Source organism: Myotis daubentonii, chromosome X (genome assembly GCF_963259705.1).
Source record: "Myotis daubentonii chromosome X, mMyoDau2.1, whole genome shotgun sequence".
NCBI classification, from domain to species: Eukaryota; Metazoa; Chordata; class Mammalia; order Chiroptera; family Vespertilionidae; genus Myotis; species Myotis daubentonii.
In genome coordinates this window covers 10,379,999-10,398,642 of record NC_081861.1, presented here as the reverse complement: position 1 = coordinate 10,398,642, position 18,644 = coordinate 10,379,999, and the positions used below count along the sequence as shown (strand labels likewise).

At 59.9% G+C, this 18,644-nt stretch overlaps 1 protein-coding gene across 3 annotated transcripts in view; it reads left to right on the top strand.

The window, feature by feature from the left end:
• FLNA (filamin A) overlaps nucleotides 1-16,411 on the top strand; it is a 28,346-nt gene extending 11,935 nt beyond the window's left edge. For 2 of the 3 annotated variants that reach the window (XM_059679126.1, XM_059679127.1), the window contains exons 16-48: nucleotides 158-281; nucleotides 364-524; nucleotides 609-699; nucleotides 785-954; nucleotides 1,404-1,521; nucleotides 1,619-1,881; nucleotides 2,312-2,909; nucleotides 3,004-3,177; nucleotides 3,259-3,421; nucleotides 3,498-3,658; nucleotides 3,751-3,921; nucleotides 4,544-4,667; nucleotides 4,754-4,910; nucleotides 5,748-5,937; nucleotides 6,092-6,115; nucleotides 8,661-8,908; nucleotides 9,027-9,122; nucleotides 9,296-9,398; nucleotides 9,485-9,625; nucleotides 9,735-9,863; nucleotides 10,049-10,222; nucleotides 10,772-10,933; nucleotides 11,025-11,228; nucleotides 11,305-11,457; nucleotides 11,558-11,680; nucleotides 11,788-12,054; nucleotides 12,185-12,322; nucleotides 12,503-12,618; nucleotides 13,166-13,298; nucleotides 14,305-14,481; nucleotides 14,627-14,845; nucleotides 14,930-15,133; nucleotides 15,908-16,411. In XM_059679126.1, coding sequence (XP_059535109.1) covers nucleotides 158-281; nucleotides 364-524; nucleotides 609-699; nucleotides 785-954; nucleotides 1,404-1,521; nucleotides 1,619-1,881; nucleotides 2,312-2,909; nucleotides 3,004-3,177; nucleotides 3,259-3,421; nucleotides 3,498-3,658; nucleotides 3,751-3,921; nucleotides 4,544-4,667; nucleotides 4,754-4,910; nucleotides 5,748-5,937; nucleotides 6,092-6,115; nucleotides 8,661-8,908; nucleotides 9,027-9,122; nucleotides 9,296-9,398; nucleotides 9,485-9,625; nucleotides 9,735-9,863; nucleotides 10,049-10,222; nucleotides 10,772-10,933; nucleotides 11,025-11,228; nucleotides 11,305-11,457; nucleotides 11,558-11,680; nucleotides 11,788-12,054; nucleotides 12,185-12,322; nucleotides 12,503-12,618; nucleotides 13,166-13,298; nucleotides 14,305-14,481; nucleotides 14,627-14,845; nucleotides 14,930-15,133; nucleotides 15,908-16,095 — 5,664 coding nt within the window. In that variant the 3' untranslated portion in view covers nucleotides 16,096-16,411. The remainder of the gene's footprint in view (nucleotides 1-157; nucleotides 282-363; nucleotides 525-608; nucleotides 700-784; nucleotides 955-1,403; nucleotides 1,522-1,618; nucleotides 1,882-2,311; nucleotides 2,910-3,003; nucleotides 3,178-3,258; nucleotides 3,422-3,497; nucleotides 3,659-3,750; nucleotides 3,922-4,543; nucleotides 4,668-4,753; nucleotides 4,911-5,747; nucleotides 5,938-6,091; nucleotides 6,116-8,660; nucleotides 8,909-9,026; nucleotides 9,123-9,295; nucleotides 9,399-9,484; nucleotides 9,626-9,734; nucleotides 9,864-10,048; nucleotides 10,223-10,771; nucleotides 10,934-11,024; nucleotides 11,229-11,304; nucleotides 11,458-11,557; nucleotides 11,681-11,787; nucleotides 12,055-12,184; nucleotides 12,323-12,502; nucleotides 12,619-13,165; nucleotides 13,299-14,304; nucleotides 14,482-14,626; nucleotides 14,846-14,929; nucleotides 15,134-15,907) is intronic. The other variant, XM_059679128.1, reaches the window with a different exon arrangement.
• The last annotated feature ends 2,233 nt before the right edge of the window (nucleotides 16,412-18,644 follow it).

Genomic DNA, 18,644 nt, shown 5'->3' with positions numbered 1-18,644 from the left:
AGGCATAAGAGCGGGATTACAGCGTCATATGGTCGTTTTATGGTTAATCACTTGAGGCACCACAAGACCACTTCCCAAGGTGGTTGCACCATTTTGCGTAACAGCCAGCAGTGGATGAAGGCTGGTAATACCCTTGCCCTTACCTTGTCCTGTGCAGGTGAACGTGGGAGCCGGCAGCCACCCAAACAAGGTCAAGGTGTACGGCCCAGGAGTGGCCAAGACAGGACTCAAGGCTCATGAGCCCACCTACTTCACCGTGGACTGCACGGAGGCCGGCCAGGGTAAGGCTCTGCCTCAGGTGGGTGGACATGTGGGTGAGGCATCCGCATGAGGTCCCAGCCTCCACTCCCTCCCCTGCTGCAGGCGATGTCAGCATTGGCATCAAGTGTGCCCCTGGTGTGGTGGGCCCGGCTGAGGCCGACATCGATTTTGACATCATTCGCAATGACAATGACACGTTCACGGTCAAGTACACACCACGTGGGGCTGGCAGCTATACCATCATGGTCCTCTTTGCTGACCAGGTGGGTGTTGCTGCTTCCCACCCCCAACACTGCTGGGCATTGGGGTGTTGTTCTCCTCTTAATCCGCTCCTCCCACCATTGCAGGCTACGCCTACCAGCCCCATCCGGGTCAAGGTGGAACCTTCCCATGATGCCAGCAAGGTGAAGGCAGAGGGCCCTGGCCTCAGCCGCACAGGTGAGGATGACCACCCTCTGGAGAGATCAGGGACCTCAAGGGGGATTGAGGCAACTTGCCCCTAATGGCCACCGTGTCTCCTCAGGTGTTGAGCTTGGCAAACCCACCCACTTCACGGTCAATGCCAAAGCCGCTGGCAAGGGCAAACTGGATGTCCAGTTCTCGGGAACGGCCAAGGGGGATGCAGTGCGTGATGTGGACATCATCGACCACCACGATAATACCTACACGGTCAAGTACACTCCTGTACAGCAGGTAGCGCCCTTAACCTTTGCAACCTGCACCTCTTCTACACCCATCATGTCCGTGGTCCTCCTTGAACGGTGGGCTGGGTGGGCTGCTCCAGGAGGCTTCCCACTCACTGCCATTTCCCACCTGGGAGACAGTGGGCATGAAGGCCAGGGGCAGAAGAGGAGAGCCAGTTGGCTGACCTATGAACCAGGAAGTCATAGTTTGATTCCTGGTCAGGGCACATGCCCAGGTTGTGGGCTCAATCCCCAGTGTGGGGCGTGCAGGAGGCAGCTGATCGATGATTCTCTTATCATTGATGTTTCTATTTCTCCCTCTCCCTTCCTTTCTGAAATCAATAAACATAAGAGGACAGCCAGTGTCTCTCTGACCAGCCCCCAATTCTTAACGGGAAGCTGCAGGCCAGGAAACCAGGGTCATTGACCTATGACTCTACCCTTCTGTACCCCTCCCAGGGCCCAGTGGGCGTCAATGTCACTTATGGAGGGGATCCTATTCCTAAGAGCCCCTTCTCCGTGGGGGTGTCTCCAAGCTTGGACCTCAGCAAGATCAAGGTGTCCGGCCTGGGAGAGAGTAAGTAGTTGGAGCCCTTACCGTGGTTACGGAGATCGCCCAGGAGCTGCCCGGGCTCAGTGTCACAGTTCTTTCCCTTCTTCTGTCATCTCAATAGAGGTGGATGTTGGCAAAGACCAGGAGTTCACAGTCAAGTCAAAGGGTGCTGGTGGCCAAGGAAAAGTGGCATCCAAGATCGTGGGCCCATCCGGCGCATCAGTGCCCTGCAAGGTGGAGCCCGGCCTAGGGGCTGACAACAGTGTCGTGCGCTTTGTGCCCCGCGAGGAGGGGTCCTACGAGGTTGAGGTGACTTACGACGGTGTGCCTGTGCCTGGCAGCCCCTTTCCTATGGAAGCCGTGCCTCCCACAAAGCCTAGTAAGGTAACTGAGGTATGGGGGCCACCCTGTCTTTTCCAGACACGCCCTTACCCTTTATCAGGCTGAGGCCTGCTTATGCCCCTGTCTCGTAGGGGAGGGAAGCCAGAACAAGAGGAAGTAGATTGTCCTCACTGGTTTGACTCAATGGATAGAGCGTTGGCCTGTGGACTAAAGGGTCCCAGGTTCAATTCCCAGTCAGGACACGTGCCTGGGTTGTGGGCTTGATCCCCAGTGTGGGGCGTGCAGGAAGCAGCCAATCAATGATTCTCTCTCATCATTGATGTTTCTCCCTCTCCCTTCCTCTCTGAAATAAAATATATATATATATATATATTTAGAAATTAAATTAAAAGATAGATTGAAGTGGGGGCCAGGGGTCAAGGGTCAGGGAGGTGGTGTGGTTTCAGCTCTTGACCTGCCCATCTCTCCTCAGGTGAAGGCGTTTGGGCCAGGGCTGCAGGGCGGCAGTGCAGGCTCCCCTGCCCGCTTCACCATCGACACCAAGGGCGCCGGCACTGGCGGCTTGGGCCTGACCGTGGAGGGCCCCTGCGAGGCGCAGCTCGAGTGCCTGGACAATGGGGATGGCACATGCTCCGTGTCCTACGTGCCCACCGAGCCCGGAGACTACAACATCAACATCCTCTTCGCCGACACTCACATCCCCGGCTCCCCATTCAAGGCCCATGTGGTGCCCTGTTTTGACGCATCCAAGGTCAAGTGCTCCGGCCCTGGGCTGGAGCGTGCCACGGCTGGGGAGGCGGGCCAGTTCCATGTGGACTGCTCAAGCGCGGGCAGTGCAGAGCTGACCATCGAGATCTGCTCCGAGGCCGGGTTGCCTGCCGAGGTGCACATACAAGACCACGGTGACGGCACACACACCATCACCTACATCCCTCTTTGCCCCGGCTCCTACACTGTCACCATCAAATACGGTGGCCAGCCTGTGCCCAACTTCCCCAGCAAGCTGCAGGTGGAGCCCGCGGTAGACACTTCCGGTGTCCAGTGCTACGGGCCTGGCATTGACGGCCAAGGTGAGAGGCCACACTGCGAGACAAGGGGGCTGGGGGCATCTAGGGTCCCCAGAGCCCCCGGAGCCCATGCCTACTCCTCATTGTCCCCTTACAGGCGTCTTCCGAGAGGCCACCACCGAGTTCAGCGTGGATGCCCGGGCTCTGACAAAAACTGGAGGGCCGCATGTCAAGGCCCGCGTGGCTAACCCCTCAGGCAACCTGACCGAGACCTACGTGCAGGACTGTGGTGACGGCACGTACAAAGTGGAGTACACACCTTATGAGGAGGGTATGTGCCAGGGCTCCCCGGGGCTGTGGGGCATGCGTGGGGTGGCCCGGGCTCCTCCTCACCCAGCCTGCCGTCCTCCAGGACTTCACTCTGTGGACGTGACCTACGATGGCAGCCCTGTGCCCAGCAGCCCCTTCCAGGTGCCCGTGACCGAGGGCTGCGACCCTTCCCGAGTGCGCGTCCACGGGCCAGGCATCCAAAGTGGCACCACCAACAAACCCAACAAGTTCACCGTGGAGACGAGGTGAGGAAGTGCCCAGGAGGCAGGGGCATGATGGGCCTTGAAACTCCAGGACTAACTGGCTGTCTGTCTGGACCAGGGGAGCTGGCACAGGGGGCCTGGGCCTGGCTGTAGAGGGCCCCTCTGAGGCCAAGATGTCCTGCATGGATAACAAAGATGGCAGCTGCTCGGTTGAGTACATCCCCTATGAGGCTGGCACCTACAGCCTTAATGTCACCTATGGCGGCCACCAAGTGCCAGGTGAGGAGGCAGGTCGGCTAGGACTGAGCTGGAGCCACCCGTTGCCCTCCACCCTGTCTCACACACAATCCGTCCTTCTGCCCCCCACCCAGGCAGTCCTTTCAAGGTCCCTGTGCATGATGTGACAGACGCAACCAAGGTCAAGTGCTCTGGACCTGGCCTGAGCCCAGGGATGGTCCGTGCCAATCTGCCTCAGTCCTTCCAGGTGGACACGAGCAAGGCTGGTGTGGCCCCACTACAGGTCAAAGTGCAGGGACCCAAAGGTGAGTGTCCACACGCTTAAGAGCAGTAGGTTGGGTCCAGCCAGTGTGGCTCAGTGGTTGAGTGCCGACCCATGAACCAGGAGGTCACAGTTCGATTCCTTGTCAGGGCACATGCTTGGGTGCGGGCTCAATCCCCAGTGTGGGGCGTGCAGGAGGCAGCTGATCCATGATTCTCTCTCATCATTGATGTTTCTGTCTCTCTCTCCATCTCCCTTCCTCTCTGAAATCTATAAAAAAATATATTTTTAAAAAGAGCAAGAAGTTGGGAGGGCATGATCCTCTTTGAGGGGTGGGGGGAAGAGAGCAGAGGCCTTGCCCAAGAGGCTGGAGCAGGTGCACCAGCCGTTGATAGAGGAGCCTCGGGTGATGGGACCAGATGGAGGTAGAATAGACACTGAACAGATGTGGCAGCAGGGACCAAGGGCCAGGGTCCAAGCTGGCACCCAGAGTAGTTTCTGGTGTCACAGGGCGCAGGGCCATTCCTGCGATGGGCAGGTGAGGGCAAAATGAGGTGTAGGCCTGGAGTGGGGGCTGGGTGCATAGCTGAGCCCCTGACATCCCGGGTGATGGGGCTGAGGGCTCAGGAGACTGGCTGAGGCTCTGTCTTTGGGACTGGGGCCAGGCCTGGTAGAGCCAGTGGATGTGGTAGACAACGCTGACGGGACCCAGACCGTTAACTATGTGCCCAGCCGCGAGGGGCCCTACAGCATCTCTGTGATGTACGGGGAAGAGGAAGTGCCCCGCAGGTAAGAGGCAGCTCCCTGCCAGGCTGGGGGTGGCAGGCTGGGCATCAAGAGCCTTCCTAACCACTCACCCCTGGCCCAACATACAGCCCCTTCAAGGTCAAGGTGCTGCCTACACATGACGCCAGCAAGGTGAAAGCCAGCGGCCCTGGGCTCAACACCACCGGTGTGCCCGCCAGCCTGCCTGTGGAGTTCACCATTGATGCGAAGGACGCAGGGGAAGGCCTGCTGGCTGTCCAGATCACGGTGAGTGGCAGCCTGGGCAGCTCCTGGCCCTGCTGGGTGCCACTCTGGGCACAGGGAAGGCCAGGGAAGGTGGGGAGCCCAGGCTGGAGCCGTGTGCAGAATAGAGCGTGCAGCTGGGGCACTTGAGGTCTCCCCAGGGAGTGATGCCAGCCAGGGCAGGTCTCCTGTGTGTAGGAAGATGGTGACAAGCACAGGCTTCCCCACCCATACACTAGCTCATGCCTCACTTTGAGCACGTTACCAAAGCCCTTAGTTCCTCAGCTTGCCCACTTGTGACATTAGTGCTGGGCAGGCTCTGGGGTGGAGGATGGGAGCCGAGGGGTACTCATGGGGATAAAGCAGAATGGGTGCCAAGGGCCCTGGCCCTGCCTGTTGTCGTGGGGGGCAGGAGCTTTGGGCATTTGGGAACCTCTCTTCTGGCCCTTGCCAGTGGGGAAGTAAAGGACAATTCTGGATGCAGGCAGCTATTTTGGGCCATGGCGGCTGAGTGACTTGGACACTGTTCCTGCAGCAGCAGACTTGATGCTGGCTCCTTTAAGAGAACCTGAGTCCGGCTGGTATGGCTCAGTGGTTGAGCATCAACCTATGAACCAGGAGGTCATGGTTCTGTTCTTGGTTGGCGCACCTGCCCGGGTTGCAAGCTTGATCCCCAGTGTGGGGCGTGCAGGAGGCAACCGATCCATGATTCTCTCTCATCATTGATGTTTCTCTCTCTCTCCCTCTCCTCTCTCTGAAATCAATAAAAACATATATTTTAGGAAAAGAGAGAACCAGAGGTGATCCTGGGCTGGGTAGGCTTATGCCAACCACCTCCGTCCCCTGTGCTTTGCCACACAGGACCCTGAAGGCAAGCCCAAGAAGACGCATATCCAAGACAACCACGATGGCACGTACACGGTGGCCTATGTGCCAGATGTGACGGGCCGCTACACTATCCTTATCAAGTATGGCGGTGATGAGATCCCCTTCTCCCCGTACCGTGTTCGCGCCGTCCCCACCGGGGATGCCAGCAAGTGCACGGTCACAGGTGAGCCCGCCCGCCATCGGCCACGGCGCTCAGCACGGGGCTTGGGTGTGCCTGTGTGCAAGGGCTCGCTGCTTGGGGCAGCGTGTGGGAGTGGGGGCCGCCCCCTGAGTGACTCACCTGACCTTTCTCCTTGCTCTCTGCCCTCTCACCTCAGTGTCAATCGGAGGTCACGGGCTAGGTAAGCTGCTTGCCGGGGCCACTCCCAATGCCCCTCCTGCCCAGAGGGCAGCTTCCTTTCCTCTTCCGTGCTGATTCCCAGGACAGTTCCAGCTGCAGCTCTTGGCAGGGACAGAGGGGGGGGCCGGAGGGTTAGGGCCCAGGGAGGCCTCTGGAGCTGAGCATGAGCGCTCTGGCCCGTCCCCTCTCTGGGCCTCTGTTTCCCCATCTGAGAAGTTGGGTTGCAGCTGAGAGCTTTGGGGTGAGGTGCATCCTGAGAGGCACCCCACTGGGGCTCTGGGGTCTGGGGATCTTGGCACCCCAGGAAAGCCCAGGAGGCGGGCAGCAGGCCCTTCCTTCTTGCTCCCTCCTTCCATGTCAAGGGCTCCTGCATGGGCTAAGGGGACAAGGGGTCTCCCCCGACAGGCGAGAGTCCCCAGCCCTGGCCAGATCCACAGACCCTCATCCCCACCTCCCAGGGGCCTCGCGTCCCGGGCCGGGGGAGGCGCAGCCTGCATGAGCGGGTGGGGCTCGCTGGTAGTGCAGTAGCACCAGCGTTGACTGCTTGGGCGGCCAGCATGGCGGGGCCTGGCCCAGCCTCAGAGCCCCAAAGTGCACTCGGTGGCCTATCCGCCCTCCCCGCCTCCTTTCCTACCCCTGTCCCCCCAGCAGTGACGTTATTCAGAGGGTCCCCAACCAGGTGTGGCAGGGGAGAGCCAGCCCTAGGCAAGGACACCAATAAGAGGCGATTGCTACTTAGGAGGCTCTGAGGGCTGCAGGCCTGGAGCTTGGGCGAGGCAGCCAGCATGAGTTAGGGTGGCTTGGGCTTTGCAGCAAGGGCTCATCTGCCGAATACAGCAGGCCCTGGGATCTGAGATGATAGGCATGTAGGGCAGGGGGACAAGGCCTTGGGGACCAGAGGCAGGGTCAAGCCTTGGTTGAGGGAGTGGCCTCGGTTTACCTGGCCACTGTGTGCAGAACAGAGACAGTGAGCCCAATTGGGGAGGTGAAGTTACTTTTATTTTTATTTATTTATATTTTAAAAATTTATTTTTATTATAGATTTCAGAGAGGAAGGGAGAGATAGAAACATCTATGATGAGAGAGAATCATTGATCGGTTGCCTCCTCCATGGTCCCTACTGGGGATTGAGCCCGCAACCTGGGCATGTGCCCTGACCGGGAATCGAACCGTGACCTCCTGGTTCATAGGTTTACGCTCAACCACTGAGCCACACCGGCCGGGCTGAAGTTACTTTTAGATCAGCCAGAAGGGTGGCTTGGGCTAGGCTTGTGGCCATGGGGCTTGAGGGGGTGCCAAGTTGGGAGGTGTACTTTGAAGATGGAGCAGCCAAGACTGGCTGATGGGCTGGGTGGGAAAAGTGGGGATTCGAGGGTAACTGAGGTTGGGGCCCAAACCACGATCTAGATGGTGGGTTCAGTTCTCAGTTGGGGAGAATGGGTGTTGGATGGGTATGAGGTGAGGCCTTCCAGGGCAGAGTGGGCAGCAAGTGGCCAGGCCTGGACCTCGGGAGAGCTGCGGAAGGCCAGTAGAGAGCCTAGGGCAGCCTGAGCCCTCGACCACAGGGGTGCTCAGTGGCAGGCTGGCTGGGGAACCCCTTGGACGCAGCCCTGGAGCAGGTTCCATGCTCCTGGGGGCTTCCCTGGCCAGGGCCAGCCTGCCTGTTACTTTGAGGCCTCACAGCCCCACCACCCCCTGAGCCTCCACGGCTAAGCGCAGGTCGTAACGTCACTGTCCCTCCCCTTTCCTCAGGCACTCTGGGGCCCTGGAGGCTGCTCAGCTGCTCTGCCCTTGCAACCTAGAGGTGGTGGCTGTGGCTTGGGCCTCCTGTCCCCCTCCCTCCGGGTGCTGCCGCTGCCTGTGCGCTGTGCTGCTAGGGCGCTAACCCCGCTGCTCCCTGCTTCCCTGCTCCCAGCTCCCTGCCTGCTCTGGGCTGTGCCCAGCCACCCCTCACCTCGAGCCTTCGGTTGAGCGAGCATTCTCAGTTGTCAGGAAACTCTCATTTCCCCTTCAGGCCTGGGTGGGGGCGGGAGGCAAATGTCACATCCCCCCACACTGCAGCAGGACCCCGCCTCACCGCGTGCACACACAGCACTGGGGGCCGGGGCCGGGGCCAGGCCACAGGGCAAAGGCAGCTGTGCGCCCAACCGGAGCACTGGCATTGCTCAGCGCGGTCCATGGCACCAGCTGAGGCTGAGTTGGCAGGGGAGGTGGCAGCAAACGCTTGTGCCCCAACGGCAGCAGCGGCCTCACGGGCCTCCAGGCCCGCCCTTCCTCCCCAACACCTGGGTGCCACCCGTCGGGCCTTTCCCACATGGGGGCTGTCCCCAAGACAGGGCTCCCTGGCCTGAGGTGGCTCGAGGGAACCTTTCCTGCCTTCTGAGAAACTACTCACCTTCCAAGCTCGGGGGTCAGGGGCGGGAGGCCTGGCTGTGCTTGGTGGTGGCAATAAAAGGCCTGGGCGGGCGGCAGGCAGTGGATAGGAGCAGCCTGAACGCCACGCTCATGCACTGGCCCCCCTCTGGGGACCCGCCTTGCCCCACTAGGTGCTGGCATCGGCCCCACCATCCAGATTGGGGAGGAAACGGTGATCACTGTGGACACCAAGGCTGCAGGCAAAGGCAAGGTTACCTGCACTGTGTGCACACCCGACGGCTCCGAGGTGGACGTGGATGTGGTAGAGAATGAGGATGGCACCTTTGACATCTTCTACACAGCCCCGCAGCCGGGCAAATACGTCATCTGTGTGCGCTTTGGCGGCGAGCACGTGCCCAACAGCCCCTTCCAAGTGACGGTCAGAAAGGGCCAGGGGTGAAGGGTCTGGGTGGGACCCATCCTGAAACGCCCCCCACCCCCCGCCAGAGGATTTCTCTGTGATTTCAGAGTCTCCAGCTCTTGTGTTTGCTCTGCAGGCTTTGGCTGGGGACCAGCCCACCGCGCAGCCTCCATTGAGGCCTCAGCAGCTGGCCCCACCATACACCTACGCTCCGGGCGCCCAGCAGACCTGGGTATGGCCTGGCCCGCCTCCTCCGGCTCGCCTAGCTCTAGGGGACATTGGGGGGCTGGCCAGCTGGGTGTCCCATGAGGCCCATTCTGGCACATGTGAGGAGGGATCCCAAATCTTCCTGCTTGGGACTCGACTCCTACAGCCCCTCACTTGGGCCCTCTGTCTCCACTGCAGGCCCCGGAGAGACCCATGGTGGGCGTCAATGGGCTGGATGTGACCAGCCTGAGGCCCTTCGACCTTGTCATCCCCTTCACCATCAAGAAGGGCGAGATTACAGGTGAGTGGGAGCAGGAAGGAGCTTGGGAGCCGCAGAGACCAGGGTGTGCCAAGGGGCTGCCCTGACCCTGTCACATTGCCCTGCAGGGGAGGTACGGATGCCCTCTGGCAAAGTGGCACAGCCGGCGATCACCGACAACAAGGACGGTACAGTGACGGTGCGCTACGCCCCCAGCGAAGCTGGTCTACACGAGATGGACATCCGCTATGACAACATGCACATCCCAGGTGCGCCCTCACAGCATGCCACCGCCGCCTCACAGAGGCCTGGGGCAGCGGGAGGACCTGGGGGCCAACACAAGGTCCCCATTACACATGGCCCCTCTTCCTGCCTCAGGAAGCCCCCTGCAGTTCTACGTGGATTACGTCAACTGTGGCCACGTCACCGCCTACGGGCCAGGCCTCACCCACGGAGTAGTGAACAAACCTGCTGTCTTCACAGTCAACACCAAGGACGCAGGAGAGGGTGAGTGGCAGCCGGTTTTGACCTTCCTGTGCCATGGTTGTCCTCAGCCTGTGGAGAGCTGGGCACAAGAGAGACATTCCCGAGTGGGGTCCCCTGCCCTGTCCCCCAGCCTCTGCTTGCTTGTTGGGGCTCTCCCTCATCTTGTCCTGGGTATAGTTCCTGCCCTCACCCATGATTCTCTACAGGGGGCTTGTCCCTGGCCATCGAGGGGCCATCCAAAGCAGAAATCAGCTGCACCGACAATCAGGATGGGACGTGTAGTGTGTCCTACCTGCCTGTGCTGCCCGGCGACTACAGCATCCTCGTCAAGTACAATGAGCAGCACATCCCAGGCAGCCCCTTCACCGCCAGGGTCACAGGTGGGTGCCAGCGGGGAGAGTGACAGGAGGAGGCAGGTGGCCTGACCGGCGTGGCTCAGTGGTTGAGCCTCGACCTATGAACCAGAAGGTCATGGTTCGATTCCCGATCAGGGCACATGCCTGGGTTGTGGGCTCAATCTGCAGTGTGGGGCGTGCAAGCAGCAACTGATCGGTGATTCTCTCTCATCATTGATGTTTTTCTCTCTCTCCCTCTCCCTGTCTTTCTGAAGTCAATAAAAGTATATTTTAGACCTTAGCCGGTTTGGCTCAGTAGGTAGAGCATCGGCCTGCAGACTGAAAGATCCCGGGTTCGATTCTGGTCAAGGTCACATGCCCGGGTTGCTGGCTCGATCCCCAGTGGGGGTCTTGCAGGAGGCAGCTGATCGATGATTCTCTCTCATCATTGATGTCTCTATCTCTCTCCCCCTCCCTTCCTCTCTGAAATCAATAAGAAATATTTTTTAAATAGTTTTGTTGTTTTAAAGAAAGGCAGGTGGCAGGGTGGGTGCTGTCTCTGCTTCTGGACACTCAGTGACTGCCCTCTGCCAGGTGATGACTCCATGCGCATGTCCCACCTGAAGGTGGGCTCCGCTGCTGATATCCCCATCAACATCTCCGAGACGGACCTCAGCCTGTTGACGGCCACAGTGGTGCCTCCCTCGGGCCGCGAGGAGCCCTGTCTGCTGAAGCGGCTGCGCAATGGCCATGTGGGTAAGAGGCTGAGGGGCAGGGCCTTCTGGAAAGGAGGGAGGTTGGGGTGGGGGCATGCCTTTCCCTGGCTGACAGCCCGCTCTGTGCCCAGGGATCTCCTTCGTGCCCAAGGAGACGGGGGAGCACCTAGTGCATGTGAAAAAGGGTGGCCAGCACGTGGCCAGCAGCCCCATCCCAGTGATGATCAGCCAGTCGGAAATTGGGGATGCCAGCCGTGTGCGCGTCTCAGGCCAGGGCCTCCATGAAGGCCACACCTTTGAACCCGCGGAGTTTATCATTGACACCCGTGATGCTGGTAAGCGATGGTGGCCTGCCCGCCAGGGTGAACCCACTGTGCTTGGCTCTCTGGCTCAGGGGTGTTCCTTCTGCAGGCTATGGCGGTCTCAGCCTGTCCATCGAGGGCCCCAGCAAAGTGGACATCAACACAGAGGACCTGGAGGATGGCACATGCAGGGTCACCTACTGCCCCACGGAGCCTGGAAACTACATCATCAACATTAAGTTTGCTGACCAGCACGTGCCTGGTGAGTGCCACGCACGCGCACTTCTCCCTAACCCTCCTGATCGCACCCCAGGGCCAGGATGTAACCTGTATGGGGTGTGGGCTGTGCTTCCCTCCTGCAGGCAGCCCCTTCTCTGTGAAGGTGACAGGCGAAGGCCGAGTGAAAGAGAGCATCACACGCAGGCGACGGGCCCCTTCAGTGGCCAATGTTGGCAGTCATTGTGACCTCAGCCTAAAGATCCCCGGTAGGAGCTATAAGGGGATGGGGTGGGGGGACTGGGGAGGCCTGGTAACTCCAAGCAGAAGTCTGGGGCCTGGAGCTCCTGCTCACCAGGCTGTCCCCCACCTGCAGAAATTAGCATCCAGGACATGACAGCCCAGGTGACCAGCCCGTCAGGCAAGACCCATGAAGCTGAGATTGTGGAAGGGGAAAACCACACGTACTGCATCCGCTTTGTGCCTGCCGAGATGGGCATGCACACGGTCAGCGTCAAGTACAAGGGCCAGCACGTGCCTGGGAGCCCCTTCCAGTTCACCGTGGGGCCCCTAGGGGAAGGGGGAGCCCACAAGGTCCGCGCCGGAGGCCCTGGCCTCGAGAGGGCTGAGGCTGGAGTGCCAGGTAGGCCTGCTTCCTGCCAGCTTCTCGCTCTCCTGGGCAGGGTGGGGGGTGGAGGGGCTGAGGTCAGAGGTTGCAGCCTCAGGAGAGGTGCACATGCGCTCCACTCACCAGACACACTGCTTTGCCACAGCTGAATTCAGCATTTGGACCAGGGAAGCTGGCGCTGGGGGCCTGGCCATTGCTGTCGAGGGCCCCAGCAAGGCCGAGATCTCCTTCGAGGACCGCAAGGATGGCTCCTGCGGTGTGGCCTATGTGGTCCAGGAGCCAGGTACTGAGGGCCGGGCCGGGGTGACGGTTGGCTATGCCTCAGTGTGGGTGTTGGTGGATCTATGCAGACAGTCCTGCTCGGCTCCCCTCTCCACCTTGACCCAGGGCCACTGGGCTGTTCGTGGGAGGTGGGAGACGAGAACGTGGCCAAGACACATTATCTGCGTCTCTCCCTGCGCAGGTGACTACGAGGTCTCCGTGAAGTTCAATGAGGAGCACATCCCCGACAGCCCCTTCGTGGTGCCTGTGGCTTCTCCGTCTGGCGACGCCCGCCGCCTTACTGTTTCTAGTCTTCAGGTGAGGCACTGAGAGAAACCGCCCGCCTGGGGCTCCTGGGCCCGGCCAGACCAGAGCCAGTGCACGGAGCAGGCCTCGGCCCTGTGTCGAGTGACCCACCCAGCCCCGCTCGGGGCGCCGGGCCTCTGCTCTGGCCGGGTGCAGCCCACGCTTTGGGTTGGCAGGACACATCCCTGCCCACCACGTGGAGTTTTTCTCGTGTCTCAGGTCTAAAGGCTTTGAACAGAAGCCTGTGCCCCTTGAGCACCAGGGCTGAGGTTTAAAGAGGGACAGCCTGTAGGGGCTGAGTGCTGCCCAGCGGGTGGGGCCGCCCTCCCTTTACGCTACCCAGGGGAGTGTGATTGTGGAGCGCATGCGCCTGGGGGTGGGGGCTGGGGGCTGGGGCGTGTGCCTGTAGCTTGCTGCCCCCGGAGAATCAATGGCTCTCCCTCTTTAAACCAAGTTGGACGCCAGATGGGTAAGTGCAACCCTGTGGGCCTCCTGCTTCTGGAGCCCTGCCCTCCCTCGTCCTGACCACCCGATCTAACCACCTCTGCTGTGCTTCCAGGAGTCAGGGTTAAAGGTCAACCAGCCAGCCTCTTTTGCAGTCAGCCTGAACGGGGCCAAGGGGGCGATCGATGCCAAGGTGCACAGCCCCTCGGGAGCCCTGGAGGAGTGTTATGTCACAGAGATCGACCAAGGTGAGGCCCTGTCCCTACCCAGCCACCCCGCCACCTGCCCAGGCCCCGCTGGGAGGAGTGGGCCTGCCCAGCCGGCTGGAAGCAGGCTGAGAGTACGAAAGGAGGTACAGATTCTGTGAGCAGCCAAGACGGGCCCACACACGGGCCCCCTCAGCCAGGCGACCCTGCCACTACTCATGACCCACGCCCCTGGGCATCTGGCTCAGCAGCCACGACTGCTAGAAGACAGCCTTCTGCAGGGCCCGATGCAGTCTCCTGAAGGAGAGGCCGCAAGTGCAGCCAAGAGGCTCATGGCCCTTTAGCCAGGGCATGGCACCTATAGACAGGCCTGGGCAACCCAGGGATGGGCGAGGGTGAGAGGGTGTGCATTGCTGCGGGTAGAGTTTCGCTAGTATCACAGCGTAGTCCTGCCCCTTCCCAGCTGTGTGGCCTCGAGCAAGTTCCTTGCTGCCTCTGAGCTCCAGTTAACATGCAGGGAGCTTGGCATTCGTGGTAACCTTTGTTTTTGTTGTTAATCCTCACCTGAGGATATTTTTCCATTGATTTTTCAAGAGAGTGGAAGGGAGAGGGAGAGACAACATTGATTGGTTGCCTCCCACATGCACCCTGACTGGGCCAGGGTTGAGCCTGCAACCGAGGTACATGCCCTTGACTGGAATCGAAGCCAGGACCCGTCAGTCCACGGGCTGACGCTCTATCCACTGAGCCAAACCGGCTAGGGCCATGGTAACTTTTCTAAAGAAGCAGTGAGGTGCGTGTTTTGCTTGGAAAAGATTTCAGTCCCAGTGAGCCCTGATAGGCCGCTTGGGCATCTACAGCTTTACCCCTCAGGTTTTAGGTCTGCGCTGTGGGGTGTGGGCGCCCAGCATGGTCCATGGAAGAAGCTGCGTGAGCTGCATGGACCTGCTGGGCTCAGGCTGGCGGGCAAGGGTTGCGCCTCACAGATGTCACTTGCTCTGTCTGTGGGAAGGGACCCGGGTCCACAGCATGCCCCTCTGCTCCTCAGATAAGTACGCCGTGCGTTTTATCCCACGGGAGAATGGTGTCTACCTGATTGATGTCAAGTTCAATGGCACCCACATCCCTGGAAGCCCCTTCAAGATCCGAGTTGGGGAGCCTGGGCATGGAGGGGACCCAGGGCTGGTGTCTGCCTATGGAGCCGGCCTGGAAGGTGGCGTCACAGGTAGGTCAGCTGCTAGGGCCCCCATCCAAGATCTCAGTGACAACAGGAGGCACACAAGAATGACAAAGCTATGCTGCTGGGTGGGCAGTGGGGGGCTGGGGTGGGATGAACCAGACCAGTTCTGCCTGACCTCCTGTGTCCCCAGGGAGCCCAGCTGAGTTTATTGTGAACACAAGCAATGCGGGAGCCGGTGCCCTCTCGGTCACCATCGACGGGCCCTCCAAGGTGAAGATGGATTGCCAGGAGTGCCCCGAGGGCTACCGTGTCACCTACACCCCCATGGTACCTGGCAGCTACCTCATCTCCATCAAATATGGTGGCCCCTACCACATCGGGGGCAGCCCCTTCAAGGCCAAAGTCACAGGTGAGCCTCTGCAGCAGACTGCTGGCGCCCATCTCAGTGCCTAGCCCTCAGCTACCTCTCAGCCCCACCTGCTCTGCCCCACAGGCCCCCGTCTCGTCAGCAACCACAGCCTCCATGAGACATCATCAGTATTTGTAGACTCCCTGACCAAGACAGCCAGTGTCCCCCAACACGGCACCCCAGGCCCAGGTCCCACTGATGCCAGCAAGGTGCTGGCTAAGGGCCTGGGGCTGAGCAAGGCCTACGTGGGCCAGAAGAGCAGCTTCACCGTGGACTGCAGCAAAGCAGGTGGGTGCCCGGAACACAGGAAGGGGGTTGAAGGGGTGGGGATGCCTTTGAGGGTGTGGCCGTCTCTTCTAGAGCCACTTCCTATTTTGGCCTCCCTGCCCTCTGCCTTAAGTACCATGAAGGAGCTGGAGTTTCCTATGCTGGCCTGGCTCGGGGGCAGGGGTGCTGGCAGGTCTTTAGAAAGGGGTGTCAGCCTAGCCAGTGTGGCTCAGTGGGTGTGTCAACCCATGAACCAGGAGGTCAGGGTTCGATTCCCAGTCAGGGCACATGCCCGGGTTGTGGGCTCGATCCCCAGTGTGGGGCATGCAGGAGGCAGCCGATCCATCTTTCTCTCTCATCATTGATGTTTCTATCTCTCTCTCCCTCTCCCTCCCTCTCTGAAATCAATAAAAATGTATGTTAAAAGAAGTAAAAAAAAAAAAATAGAAAAGAAAGGGCTGTTCGTTCTGCCCTGGCTGGGTAGGTCAGCTGGTTAGAGCATCATCCCCATACACCAAGGTTGCGGGTTTGATCCCCAGTCAGGGCACATACAAAAATCAACCAATGAATGCATAATTAAGTGGAACAATAAATCCATGTTTCTCTCTTCTCTCTCTCTCTCTCTCTCTCTCTCCCCCTCCCTCATCAATAAATAAGTTTTAAAAAAGAAAGGGTTGTCATATTAGAACAGGTGAGGGGGACAGAAGGAGGGGGAGGGGGAGTCAGCATAGTTATAACTGAAAATAGGGGGCTTGGTGCCTGGGACTGAGGCCCTCTCCCCTCTCCCCCCGCCAGGCAACAACATGCTGCTAGTGGGGGTGCACGGCCCCCGGACGCCCTGTGAGGAGATCCTGGTGAAGCACGTGGGCAGCCGGCTCTACAGCGTGTCCTACCTGCTCAAGGACAAGGGGGAGTACACGCTGGTTGTCAAGTGGGGCGATGAGCACATCCCAGGCAGCCCCTACCGAGTCCTGGTGCCCTGAGCGCTGTGCCTGTGCCAGTGGCGACTCCCAGGATCAGAAGTGTCCCCGTGCCCACCCCCACCCCTCCTCCAAGCAGCCCCCCCCTTCAGCCCCGGAGCCCTGGCCAGCCCTGGCCGCCCTGTCACTGCAGCCACCCCTGCCCTGCGCTCACCTGCCTCCACTTGGGCAAAGGAGAGAGGCAAGCAGCGGGAACCGCTGATGGCTCCGCCTGTCTTCTTTGGTTCTGGGAGGGGTGATGGGTGGGGGCCTGTGCACGACCACCTGCTACTTCCCTTCCCTAGCCAAGAAGAATAAAGCTCAGCTTTCATTCTCCTGAGACTGGCTCTCGATTTCTTGCAAGGACGCCAACAGGGTGGCTGGCACATGGGCTGCGGCCACAGGCTGCTGATCTCCAGGCCTGGCCCCACCTGCTGACCCCACCCCTAACTCCAGGAGGCCCCATCTGCACTGGCCGCCTCTGCCTCTCTGGATTCAGATCAATGCAGGGCAAGGGGGATGTAGCACCCCCAGAACACGGCCTGGGAAACTTGTCCCAGTCCACACCAGGAGTAGGCGATGTCCTGGGGAAAGGCCAGGCTGTGGCCAGGCGGCAGGATGCAAAGTGCTGGGTGGAAGGACCAGGTAGCCAGACTTGAAATCACAGCAGACCCTGGCCATCTCCTAGACATCTTACATGCGCCACCACCCCTGGGGTAAGGGACTGTCGCAAGGTCCTCTGCCCCAACGGGTCTCTCAAGGCCCCTCAGCAGGCAGGAGGAAATATGCGAGGAACTGCTGTGAGATGCACAGTTTGTCCACTCCCACCTGACCCCAGGTGTCCTTGTCTGTCCTGCCCTCCCTCCATGAGCATGCTTTGCCATGGCTCCTTGGGGCATTCAAACCCACCACTTAACTGCCCGTCACCTCCCACATCCTACCCAACTATCTCCCACTCTAAAAACCAAATCTCCCAATGCCCCACCCCAAGTCCTCTGCCATGGGCAGCAGGCAGCCTCCTCTCCCACTTCAGGGGAAGGGCCCTAAAGCCAGCTTTCAGCCTGGCGTGGCTCAGTGGTTAAGCAGCCACCTATGAACCAGGAGGTCACGGTTCGATTCCCTGTCAGGGCACATGCCCAGGTTGTGGCTCAATCTCCAGTGGTGGGCGGGCATGCAGGAGGCAGCCGATGCAGGATTCTCTCTCATTGATGTTTCCACCTCTCCCTCTCCCTTCCTCTGTGAAATCAATAAAAAAATATTTTTTAAAAAATATCAACTTACCCTAGCTGGTTTGGCTCAGTGGATACAGCATCAGCCTGCGGACTGAAGGGTCCCAGGTTCGATTCCCATCAAGGGCACATGCCTGGGTTGTGGGCTTGATCCCAGTGGGGGACGTGCAGGAGGCAGCCAGTCTGTGATTCTCTCATCATTGATGTTTCTCTCTTTCCCTCTCCCTTCCTCTCTGAAATCAATGAAGATATATATATATATCTTTTGCACATATATATTTAAAAATCAGCTTTCATAGCTCTTCCCCAACTGGGTGGCTACAGGCATGCTGGCCACGCCCCTTCCAGAAGCACTTTGTGGGCCAACATGAGCCCAGAGCCCAGGACACAGTTGCTTCTTGGCCCAGGAGAAACCATGAGCTCAAGGAGAGAGAGGGGGAGAACAATGCAGTGGCCAGTTGCCAGCTCCCCAATCCTGTGCTGGGGTCCACCCCCCAATTCTACCCTCCATAGCATGTGGTGGACCGTCGCTGTTACTGCCCCTGGGGCTGGACTGCTGCCCTAGGCTCTGGGTGTCCAGTCTCCACAGTAAGCTCTGCCCCAGGGGACGCTGGACACGCCTGAATAAAGTTAGGCCCCACCCCTGGCCCCCCAATACTCTCTCCCACTGTCATCAAAGGCAGGTGTATTCTGGAGGCTTCTAGAAGCTACCCAGGTGGAGAGGAAACAGGAGGAGGCAGACCCCGGCCCACAGAGGTGCAGCACCAGCGGGGGAACAGAGATCCCCCCAAGGCACCCCTTCTCCCCTCGGCCCAGTGGACCCCCAGGACTCTGCACACACACCACACACCTCCCTTCCCTGAGATACCAGAGCCTCCTGCCTCCTCCTAGGCTGGCCCCTCCAAGAGGAGACAGTCCTGCCCCCATCCTCTCCCAATGCCCGCCTGGTGGGCCCCCGACGGAGATGGGTCCCAGCCACCAGGAGCCCTGTCCCCTCCCCAGAGGCCATGTCATGCCCAGGCAGCTGTGACATGTGTGGCAGCAACGACGGAAAATGCCAAGCTGGGGGAACAGGCCCCTGGGGACCACCCTGGCCTGAGTCTGCAGGACACACCAGGCCTGAGCCTGAGCCCTGCCCGCACGGGCAGGAGGGGCCCCAGTGGGGGGCCGGCAGCTGGCACCAGGAAAGAGAGCCACCAGGCAAATGGCCTGGGACCCGGCTGATCCACTGAGCAAAACCCAGAGGACATCCCGGCTGCTGGGAGGACACAGGGAGGGGCAGGGCCCAGGCCAGGAGCCAGGGTCACACACTGGGTGTGGAGGCCTGGCCACCCGCCCAGATCC